The sequence below is a fragment of the Gavia stellata genome, chromosome 3 (genome assembly GCF_030936135.1).
Source record: "Gavia stellata isolate bGavSte3 chromosome 3, bGavSte3.hap2, whole genome shotgun sequence".
Lineage (NCBI taxonomy): Eukaryota > Metazoa > Chordata > Aves > Gaviiformes > Gaviidae > Gavia > Gavia stellata.
Genome location: NC_082596.1, coordinates 90,024,121 through 90,036,286, shown reverse-complemented (window position 1 = coordinate 90,036,286; position 12,166 = coordinate 90,024,121). Strand labels below are relative to the sequence as shown.

Sequence of the window (12,166 nt, the reverse complement as noted above, 5' to 3'; positions counted from 1 at the left end):
AGATAAAACTGCCTAGCTTTCAACCAGCTGGTTTGTAACTGTCTTGTCACATCAGCGAGAAGCTTAATTTGGGGTTGAACAGCCAGAGTAATTACCCTATGTGTTGGATGGGTTTTGCAAAGTGCACAGAGCTGGGTAATGGTATAGCTATCTTGCCATTGCAATCAGACCAACTTTTGTAAAGCTGTTTAGAGCAGTACCCTGCTTGCTGCAGTGTTGGGTTTTTTTTTTCCCCATGCAGACAGATGTATTCTGAACAGGCTGGTGGCAGCCTCTGAACTGCAGCAAATTGCATGTAGGGCGTATGAGAAATTGGTTTTGTCTGGCTACTGAGGATTTTCAGGTCTTTGGACTGCTTCAGAACAAGCTGGAAGAAAACATGAATCCCAGGCATTTTGGTGTTGCATCAGAGTACACAGAGGGCTGGCAGCCTTTGGACCTCGCAAGCAGGCATTACAGCCTGGCAGACAGAATCACAGAATCACGAAGGTTGGAAAAGACCTTTAAGATCATCAGGTCCCACCATTAACCCAACACCACCATGCCCATTAAACCATGTCCCACAATGCCTCGTCCACACATTCCTTGAACACCTCCAGTGATGGTGACTCCACCACTTCCCTGGGCAGCTTATTCCAGTGTTTCACCACTCCCTCAGTAAAGAAATTTCTCCTAATATCCAGCCTGAACCTCCCCTGGTGCAACTTGAGGCCATTTCCTCTTGTCCTATCACTTGTCACTTGACAGACAGGGCAGGATTACCAGAGCTGCCTCTTGGTGATAGACTAATCCCTTCTCTTCTGGCCACAGATTTGCCCCAAGCAGATGAGCTGATACCTGTCTATCTTGATAACAGACTTTGAGATCTTCTCATGTGAGGTTCAGGTTCCTATTCATAAGCTTTTAAAATCAGTTTCCTGAAACAAATTTATATAAAAGAGGAAATCAGTCTGGTACATAAACAACTAACTGCCGTGTGTAAGAAAGATGGTGAGTCAAATGGAAAATGAAAAAATTACAGCAATGTTTTTCACCTTTTTTTTCCTTTTGAATAGCTTTAAAAATATTTCTGAAAGTGAAAATGTAGATAAGGCCCCACTTTCCCTCTTCCCAGAATGCTTAATTAAGACTACCTGCTTTTATTTAATTTTTCCTAGTGCATATTTCATGGGTATTAGAAATGCTTTATGCTCTCTTTTAATCTAAATTTGCCTTGACTCTACACATAATTCTACTTATCTCTTTCTTTAAGCCCATTAAACCGTGTCGCCCCATGACCAACAATGCTGGAAGACTATACCACTATCGAATTACTGTGTCGCCTCCCACAAACTTCTTAGTAAGTACTTTATAAATAATTCTAACTAGGACTCTGATTTTTTTTTTTTGGTGATGGAAGTAGTACTGCTTCTTGCTTACTCCTTGGTGGTTTTGTTTGCTTTTTTTAGACTGACAGACCTACTGTTATTGAGTATGATGACCATGAATATATCTTTGAAGGGTTCTCAATGTTTGCACATGCCCCACTAACAAATGTAAGTATGTTCATTACTACATACATGGGATTTGTTTGAAGGGCAAGCTGCTTCTGCCCCGAAGTAAATCTTCTCAAAAACAAGGGTACATGTATGTTACAAACATCTTGCTAGCATTAGGAACAGGGAAAAGACATTTGTGCTAATGAGTCTTAGGTTTTGTCTTGACTAATTGTGGTAAGCATTGTCTTCAAACTGTGACTGAGATTGTGATGTGCATCAAAGTAACGTTTTTACATGTTTCACAGTTTGGAATTCAAATAAACAATTGAATAACTTGTTAAAACTGTTAATTGGATATAAATTGGATGAGGAGATACGTTAGGTTAAAAAAGTTTGTTTAAAAAATGGCAAGAACAACAAAAAGTTTTGCCTTTTTTAAGTGACAAATGGACTTTTTTTAGAGATCCATTCAAAAGGGATTTGTCTCTTCTAAAAACTTAACCTGGACACACCCACTACTTTCTAACATCTGTTCACCTTCACGAACTAAGCATGTTAGGATTATTTATTAAAAATTGTAGGTAGGCAATTAATTTTATGTTTTGAAAGAAAATACAACAAAAAACGGACATGTTTGGTACCTGGCTATCCTGCTTTTCCAATATAAGCTGAGTTAGCAATATCTGAATGAAAAATATGCAAATATTTACTATCTGTACACTTGAAGATTTTTTTGGTATCTTGTTATTTCAGGAACTGTTTTTTCAAATGCTGTAGGTTGTGTTTGTTTCCTTGTCTTTATATGTGTTACTAGCTATACCACCAATGCCAAAACCCAGTACAAGAATGGTACAAGTACAGGACTGGGATGTAAGAATACTGGAACTGAGGCACTGAAAAGAAAGCATTTCTTTTCCTGACAGTTTGCTTACATAATGTATAAGACAACTGTCGTGGTTTAACCCCAGTCGGCAACTAAGCACCACACAGCTGCTCACTCACTCCTCCCTGCCCCAGCAGGATGGGGGAGAGAACTGGAAAAGTAAAAGTGAGAAAGCTCGTGTGTTGAGATAAGAACAGTTTGATAAATGAAATAATAATAATGATGATAATAATAAAAATTGTAATGAAAAGGAAAATGGAAAATAAGAGCACTGACAAACAAAAGCCAAGACAGACAAGTGATGCAAATGAAAACAGTTGCTCACCACCCACCAAGCGATGCCCAGACTGTCCCCAAGCAGCGGTCTCCTGACCAGCTTTCCCCCTAGTTTATATACTGAGCTTGACATCATATGGTATGGAATATCCCTTTGGTCAGTTGGGGTCAGCTGTCCCGGCTGTGTCCCCTCCCAACTTCTTGTGCACCCCCAGCCTACTCGTGGGTGGGATGGGGTGAGAAGCAGAAAAGGCCCTGACTCTGTGTAAGCCCTGCTCAGCAGTAACTAAGTATCAACAGTTTTCAGCACAAATCCAAAACATGGCCCCATACTAGCTACTATGAAGAAAATTAACTCTATCCCAGCCAAAACAAGCACATTCTCCACCCCTTATTCCATACCATTTGTCATGCTCAGGTAGCATACTATCCAATACATTCTCTACCTACCATCACCCTTCTCATCCTTTGATACAGTACACAGATATCATTCCCTTAGTCTATGGATCACTCCTGTGAAATGTCTGTTAAATGTCCACAAAATGTCCATTGAGTTCATTTAGTCCATGACTTTGGGCTCCATCTGTTGTGGTGGTCACTCAGGACAGGAGAGGTGTTGTATTGCATGGAGTTACTGGGCACCACAGCCAGCTCAGGTCAGGTCACTGCTGTACTTGCACTGCTTCTTGTAAGGCTTGTCCTCCATTGGTTCAGGTGGTTCCTGCTATAGTAATTCCTGTAACATGCAACTCAAATTATGGGTTACAACAATTTAAAGGTATTTCCATTACAATCTCCATCCCTGGTCCCTTTGAGCCAGGTTATAGGGTTTAACATTGCAATGAAGTCTTCCTTTTGCTCCTAGCCCAGCTAGCAACAATGGTTTCCTACTGTAGCAATTCCCATAACATGCAACTCAAATCATAGATTATTTTCACCCAGAATTAAATCACCTTGAGGTACATATTGGACTCCCCCCTCCTTCTGCATTACCTACCAAGTACACCCAGGTTCTTGTGCAAAAACAACCCCATGAATAGGTTTATCTTTTCCTGAGGAAGGAATAACCCAGACTTTTTCCCAGCAAGTTCCTTATAGGTACTACAGGGATCTTATCTCCTTTCACAGTGCACAGGGGTTTTGATTGGGCAGGGCCAGGTCGACTGGCAGAGCTTTTAGTGTTAGCTAGCCAAGCGGCTTCTGCTAAATGTGTATCTGAATGCTTGAATGTCCCAGCATCCATTGCTTTCAGTGTAGTTTTTAACAGTCTCTTGTATCGTTCAATTTTCCCGGAGGCTGGTGCATGATAGGGGATGTGATACACCCAGTCAATGCTATGCTCCTTGGCCCAGGTGTTAATGAGATTGTTTCAGAAATAAGTCCCATTGTCTGATTCAATTCTTTCAGGGGTGCTGTGTTGCCATAAAACTTGCTTTTCAAGGCCCAAGATAGTGTTCCGGGCAGTGGCATGGGTCACAGGGTATGTTTCCAGCCATCCCGTAGTTGCTTCTACCATTGTAAGCACATGCTGCTTGCTGTGGCGGGTTCGTGGTAGTGTGATATAATCAATCTGCCAGGCTTCCCAGTATTGATATTTCAGCTATTGTCCTCTATACCAAAAAGGCTTTAGCCGCTTGGCTTGTTTGATTATGGCACATGTTTGACGTTCACGGATAACCTGTGTAATGGCATCAATAGTCAAGTCCACCCCTTGATTACAAGCCCATTTGTATGTTGCATCCTAACTGTCCTGATGTGTCATGGGCCCATTGAGCTATAAATAGCTCACCCTTATGTTCCCAATCCAGATCCACCTGAGCCACTTCAATTCTAGCAGCTTGGTCCACCCGCTCATTGTTTCGATGTTCTTCAGTGGCATGACTCTTGGGTATGTGAGCATCTACATGACGTACTTTTACAACCAGGTTCTCTACCCAAGCAGCAATATCTTGCCATAATTCAGCAGCCCAGATGGGCTTACCTCTGCGCTGCCAGTTGCTCTGCTTCCATTGCTGTAGCCACCCCCACAGGGCATTTGCCACCATCCGTGAGTCGGTATAGAGATAAAGTACTGGCTATTTTTCTCATTCAGCAATATCTAAAGCCAGCTGAATGGCTTTTACCTCTGCAAACTGACTCGATTTACCTTGTCCTTCAGCAGTTTCTGCAACTTGTCGCGTAGGACTCCACACAGCAGCTTTCCACCTTCGACGTTTTCCCACAATATGACAGGATCCATCTGTAAACAGGGCATATTGCTTCTCAGTCTCTGATAATTTATTATACAGAAGGGCCTCTTCAGCACGAGTCACCTCCTCTGGCGACACTCCGAAGTTTTGGCCCTCTGGCCAGTTTGTGATCACTTCCAGGATTCCCTGGGTGGTCAGGGCTTCCCATGCAAGCACGTTGCGTTATCGGTGCGACCCACTTACTCCATGTACCATCAGTTGCGTGATGCGTAGAGGGGACCCTCCCTTTGAACACCCAGCCCAGCACAGGCAATCACAGTGCCAAAAGGAGCTGTGCTTTAGTACCAACTACTCCTGAAGCAGCTCGAATTCCTTCATCTGCTGCTAATATTTCAGCTGGAGTGTAACAGGCTTCAGATCCCCTATATCCCCGGCTCCAAAACCCTAGAGGTTGGCCTCGAGTCTCTCCAGGTGCTTTCTGCCAGAGGCTCCAGGTGGGCCCGTTATCCCCAGCTGAGGTGTAAAGCACATTTTTCACATCTTGTCCTGTCTGGACTGGCCCAAGTGCTACTGCACGAACTATCTCCCGTTTAATTAGGTCAAAGGTTTGCTGCTGCACAGGGCCCCATTCAAAGTCATTCTTCTTCCGGGTCACTCGATAGAGAGGGCTTACGATCAGATTGTAACCTGGAATATGCATTCTCCAGAAACCCACAACACGTAAGAAAGCTTGTGTTTCCTTTTTGTTAGTTGGTGGAGACATGGCTGTTATTTTATTGATCACATCCATTGGGATATGATGACGCCCATCTTGCCATTTTATTACTAAAAACTGAATTTCCTGTGCAGGCCCTTTGACCTTACTTTGTTTTATAGCAAAACCAGCTTTCAGGAGAATCTGGATTATTCTTCTCCCCTTCTCAAACACTTCCTCTACTGTGTTGCCCCACACAATGATGTCATCAATATACTGCAGGTGTTTGGGAGCTTCACCTTGTTCCAGTGCAGTCTGTATCAATCCATGACAAATGATAGGACTATGTTTCCACCCCTGGGGCAGTCGATTCCAGGTGTGCTGGATACCCCTCCATGTGAAAGCAAATTGTGGCCTGCACTCTGCTGCCAGAGGGATCGAGAAAAATGTGTTGGCAGTATCTGTTGTTGCATACCATTTGGCAGCCTTTGACTCTAGTTCATATTGGAGTTGTAGTGTGTCTGGTACAGCAGCACTCAGCGGCGGTGTGACTTCGTTCAGGCCTCGATAGTCCACTGTTAGCCTCCACTCTCTGTTAGATTTTTGCACTGGCCATGTGGGACTATTAAAGGGTGAATGAGTCTTACTGATCACTCCTTGACTTTCCAGTTGATGGATCAACTTATGGATGGGAACCAGGGAGTCTTGATTGGTGTGATATTGTCACCAGTGCACTGTCATGGTAGCAATTGGCACCTGCTGTTCTTTAACTTGCAGCAACCCCACCACAGAAGGATCCTCTGAGAGACCAGGCAAGCTAGACAGCTGTTTAATCTCCTCCGTACTCAATGCAGCTATACCAAAAGCCCACCGGTACCCTTTTGGGTATTTGAAGTACCCTCTCCTGAGATAGTCTATGCCAAGGATACATGGAGCCTCTGGACCAGTCACAATAGGGTGCTTTTGCCACTCATTCCCAGTTAGGCTTACTTCAGCCTCCAACACAGACAGTTCTTGGGATCCCCCTGTCACTCCAGAAATACAGATGGATTCTGCCCCCTTGTAATCTGATGGAAATAGAGTACACTGTGCACTGGTGTCCACTAGAGCTTTATACTCCTGTGGGGCTTATGTTCCAGGTCATCGAATCCACACAGTCCAGTAAATGTTGTCCCTTTCCTCCGCCTGACCGAAGGCAGGGCCCCTCTATTCCTGGTCTGAGTCTTCATTACTTGGTTTTTGTAAGTGCAAAACAGAAGTCCCTTCATCAGGATCAAAAGTACCGTCAGCCCTTCTACTCTGCCCAACAGACACTGGAGCAGTAATTTTCCTGGATGGATGCTTTTTGGCGGCTGTTTTTCCTTTCAGTTCCTGTACCCAAGCTTCTAGTCTCCAGGTAGGTTGACCATCCCACTTCCTCACGTCCTCCCCCTGGTCATGCAGGAAGAACCACAGGGTTGCACGTGGTGTGCGCCACAGGTACCCTTTCGCTTGAACAGGAAAAGGCTGACTCTTAATAGCTGAGGCTTTGGTTGGAGTGCATGAGGAAAACCTACCCTTCTCACATTGCTCGAATGATTTTTGGGTTAGTCTGTGTCTGTCCACAGCTGAGACCCAGGCACACATGGAGGGAGCAAGATTATCTTCGTATTCTCGGAGTTGTCTGGCCAGTTCACCTATAGTTGGTGCCTCAGCATCTGTGCAGCTCATTATCGCCAGGGTGTGGGTGTATGACGTCGCTGCATTTCGTGTGCACCGGATTTCATCCAGGTCTTTGGATGCCTGGTCATTATAGATCACCTCCACCATGGCTAATTCCCTCAGATACTGGATGCACCTCTCAATGTTGGTCCATTTGCTTTGAGAATTTGCAAGTTCCTCCTTGAAGGGCTACCTGTCCTTCACGCTTGACAGGAGTCGCTGCCAAAGACTGAGGACTCCTGCCTTTTTTCCAATCCCTTTGTCAATAGCCTTATCCTTAGCAAGGAATCCCAGCTGACGGGCTTCCTTACCCTCTAATTCCTGACTACTGGCCCCAATATCCCAGCATCGAAGTAACCAGCTGAGAATTAGCTCACCTGGTTGACGGCTAAAATCTTTTCGCATATCTCGCAGCTCGCTTAGGGACAGGGATTGGGTGGTTTCTGTCTCATTGATTATCTCAGTCTCTTCCTCCTCCTGTTCTTGTGACTGCTCTGCCGTAGAACAGGCTGCCTCTTCTGATTCTTTCTCCTGCTCCCTCTTAGGAGAAGCTTCTTCATCCCTTACTAAACAAGTTGACTTCTGCTTCCATTGTTTCTTTTTAGTTATAGGGGTGACTGATACAGTGCCTGGTTTAGCCACAGTGTCTGTTGGTTTCTTTTCCCTCTCTTCTCCTTGAGGGTGCTGCATGCTATCGAGCAGTGTTTGGTAGATACTGGCCAGGGTGCAGCACAGTGCGGTAAGTTGTGCCTCTCTGGAGTAGCCACAGCATTTTTTTTTTCAAACATTCTACCACTTCATCAGGATCCTGTAGTTGTTCAGGAGTGAAGTTCCAGACCATTGGAGGTAAGAAGTTCTCTAGATACCTGCCCATATTCTTCTCCCACATGCCGTGCCACCCATGACATACTCTTGCGGAGCCTGGGTCATATTCCTAAATTGCTTGTTAACCTTAGACAAAACCGAAGCAATATTTCTAAGAAGTACCAATAGAAGTATTTTAACTACCCAAAGATGTTCAAGATACTGTGAAGTTATTGTAACGAGGGAGACAACGTCACGGAAGAAGGTAGCAAGGGTGCCATTCTGTATTTCCTCCACAAAAAACCTCTCAGAGGAAGAAGTTTAATTGTTAAATGTCTCCATGAGATGGTACCCGAAGTACAGTAATGGCTTCACTACAGAGACCGAATACCAGATTAAGCTCAAGGTCAGTGTTTTAAAAACGAATCTCTCGGGCAAAACATCGCTAATCACTACAGAGCACAGCAAACTGAAAAAACCAACACCAATCTTTAACAGGTACAGCAAAAAAAAGTGCATGGTGCAGCTCGAATAAACTAATGTCAAGAACAGATGAATCAATATCGTGACCTGCAACTTTTAACAAATAGAAATCGCTTCTAATACGTTCTGTTGAATCTGTTGTTATCTCAAACCTTTTGAGCCCCACATTGGGCGCCAAAAAGGACTGTTGTGGTTTAAGCCCAGCTGGCAACTAAGCACCACACAGCCGCCCGCTCGCTGACTCCCCCCTGACCCAGCGGGATGGGGGAAAGAATTGGAAAAATAAAAGTGAGAAAGCTCGTGGGTTGAGATAAGAACAGTTTGATAAATGAAATGAAATAAAGTAATAATAATAATGATAAAAATAATAAAAATTGTGATTAAATGGAAAATAACAACAACAACGCAAACAAAAGCCAAGACAGACAAGTGATGCAAATGAAAACAATTGCTCACCACCCACCAAGCGATGCCCAGACTGTCCCCAAGCAGCGGTCTCCTGACCAGCTTTCCCCCTAGTTTATATACTGAGCTTGACATCATATGGTATGGAATATCCCTTTGGTCAGTTGGGGTCAGCTGTCCCGGCTGTGTCCCCTCCCAACTTCTTGTGCACCCCCAGCCTACTCGCTGGTGGGGTGGGGTGAGAAGCAGAAAAGGCCCTGACTCTGTGTAAGCCCTGCTCAGCAGTAACTAAAACATCCCTGTGTATCAACACTGTTTTCAGCACAAATCCAAAACATGGCCCCATACTAGCTACTATGAAGAAAATTAACTCCATCCCAGCCAAAACCAGCACAACAACACTTGACTTTTGGAGAGCATGGAAAGGGACTCTTGTTGACAAGAAGTCAGTGAGAGGGTGGAATTCAGCCTGTGGGGTGGCAGTGTGAAGCACTCCTGCCCAGTAGCATTAACTCATCCTTGGGGTTCAAGGCAGATTTGTCCCAAGACTTTACGTTTTCACTTTACAAATGAGCAAAAAGGAACAGTTTTGTTTTACTCCCATTAAAAGAATAAAGAGACCACCTTATCTTTATCATTTTTGTGTGTACTGCATGACAGGAAGGCAGAGAGTTATGGAAATCTTTTCTAGGCAGCGAACAAGAAAAACTTTTCATGTCTGACACGAGTAGTTAGTGAAGACATTGATCTTACTCTTCCTGTAAAGTGCATGCGTGGTTTATTTTTTCTCATTCCAAGTAGGGGAAGTGATCAGAAGCAAATGATTAATTTTTACAGAGTTGAATACAAAGCAACACCATGTTTTCAGTTCATGTTACTAACAGTTATAAAGCCCTTTGGAAGGAGTCTCTTGCTGTCTTGAGATGAGTTTTCGCAACATAAAAACTGCTGTTTGAGAGACATTTTGGAACGTATTTGATAAAAGAGAGGTGGCAAAGGGTAGAAGAAATAGACATCCGAACACCAACGTGTTTGAATGAGCCAGATTTGTATAATTTGAAGTCTTAGCTTTGCACACTGTTAGAAGTCTTATTACTGTTATTACTATTACTCAGTAATAATTGAGCAGGTCAGATATTTGGGAGACTGGTTAGTACACTCATAAGAAAAATTATAATTTTCCTAATATAACTACCAAAACAATTTTACAGTACCAACCACATGTTCCTTTACTATGTGTTTGCTTGTGTAAGTGGAACTCTAATTCATGGAGATTTTAGTCGTGGTCGCTTCTCGAGTAGAAAATGAATGCTTTAAATACTAAGAAAAATACCCCAGGCTACTGAGTTTCTGAATCAGAATGTCCTCCCCTGGTTGAACTTATGTATTAGAAAGTAAGCAAATGCTCCCTATATATTTTTTTTTTAAAAGCCCTGCTGATTTCCTCTTTTTAGATTCTAAATGGGACATTTGACATCCAAGTTTTTTTTATTTTTGTATTCACATTTAATATTGTATCCAGTTGTAGGAAATGCAATTTTTTTGTTTGATTGTTTGGTGTAAGTACTTAGTTTATCATGGCAGATATCAAAAGATTTTTGCAGACAAAATAGTCAAATGTTTAACAGTGGTCTGCAAGAAGATGCAAGCAGAATATTGCACCTCTGCTGAGTCCATTGATTTCAGTGCAACCCCAGCACCGTTCAGATATTTATTTGTGTGCTTATCAATGCAAAATAACCTTGGGTTGCCTCACTTTCACAGACCATTGAATTGTTCTAAGATTATTTTATGCTTGCAAGGCCAGTGAATAGTAAAACTTGCTAAGAGCTGTAGACGTGTAGGGTAGGATGAGGCATTTCTGTAGTGCTTTAGAAATTTAGCTTTTTTGCTTTAAAAAATCCCATTTAAAAAAAACCTAACCAAACACCTTCAGCAGTCCATGGACTTTGCAAACACTAGTGAAAAAAAGGAATTAGGTATTTGTCTTACTAGTTAGTTGAGTGAACTTCTGAGAATATTTATTGGATGAAATTACTATAAACCTATAAATTTATCCTGAAGTTCTTACATTGTGTTGCTATGACTTAAAGCTGTATTTTATGAGAGTATAGCTAACAGAATTGGCAGTGTGCTAAAAACACCTTGCCTTCAGGTCACTGTATCAATCTGACATGTTGTGTCACCAACAATAAATTCACTTCCAAATATACAATTGAGAGAAGATACAGGTTTACTGAGCTTTGTTTTTCTTCTAAGGAAAATTTCATTTCCAGTAGATGGCATTATTTAATCTTCCTTTACCATCCTTCCTGTCAGCCCTGTGTTATTACAGAGGTGGAGGTTAGAACTGTTACTTCTCTTGCACATGCTTGTGTTCCTGTCTTTGCATGATCCCCCTGAGCAGCTGTTTCAGTAAGTGCCCTTTTCAGCAGACAGTAATACCTTGCATTCAAAATTGTATTAACTATTCATTTGATGCTGTATAGTTTCTCATGCTGAATTTCTATTTTCCTTCCAGATTCCTCTATGTAAAGTAATCCGATTTAACATTGACTATACAATTCATTTCATTGAGGAGATGATGCCTGAGGTAAGAAGGATAATTAGTCAAAAAGTCAGAGTGGGTTATGAGTTGTTGATATGTTTAATGGATTGAACTCTTCAGTAACCCATCTCATGAAGTCTCTAAGAGACAGGCTGTGTTCTGAACGAATGGCTGAAAAAGGAACTTGCACTCACAGGTACTAGCATAAATCCGTCTACTTAGGCTATCATATATTAAAATCAAATAGTAAGAAATGCTTACATCCATAGCTTCTTCTCATTTTAAGTTATATACAATATGTGTCAAGTACTTTTATCTGTAAGCTGAGTTAGGCATTATCCTTCTTTTATGAATGACAAAAATAAAACATATGGAGGTGCTGGTTTGCCAGGACCACATAAGGCAATGGCAGAGCTGAAACTTAATCATGGGTTTGAAGCTCTGAAGATTGCTTATCAGTATTTAATATAAGCTGTTGCCAAAACAAATTTCCGGTGGATACAAACAAAGCACATTCAGTTCATAATCTGTTTTTTTATTACAAATTAATCCCTGGTGAAGCCAGTTTGTGAAGTAAATTGGTGCAGTGGAACTGCATGTGTAGGTACAGAAACACCCCTGCATATTAACTACAAAGATAGGATCAGTGTTTAATTTAGTCACATATATTTACATTTTTCTTTCTAGTTATCTCTTTTTTGTTGC

The 12,166-nt window shown here is 42.3% G+C and overlaps 1 protein-coding gene across 1 annotated transcript in view; it reads left to right on the top strand.

The window, feature by feature from the left end:
* DROSHA (drosha ribonuclease III) overlaps positions 1 to 12,166 on the top strand; it is a 79,289-nt gene that overhangs the window by 15,342 nt on the left and 51,781 nt on the right. The window contains exons 8-10 of the mRNA XM_059815245.1: positions 1,253 to 1,339; positions 1,449 to 1,535; positions 11,435 to 11,506. Coding sequence (XP_059671228.1) covers positions 1,253 to 1,339; positions 1,449 to 1,535; positions 11,435 to 11,506 — 246 coding nt within the window. The remainder of the gene's footprint in view (positions 1 to 1,252; positions 1,340 to 1,448; positions 1,536 to 11,434; positions 11,507 to 12,166) is intronic.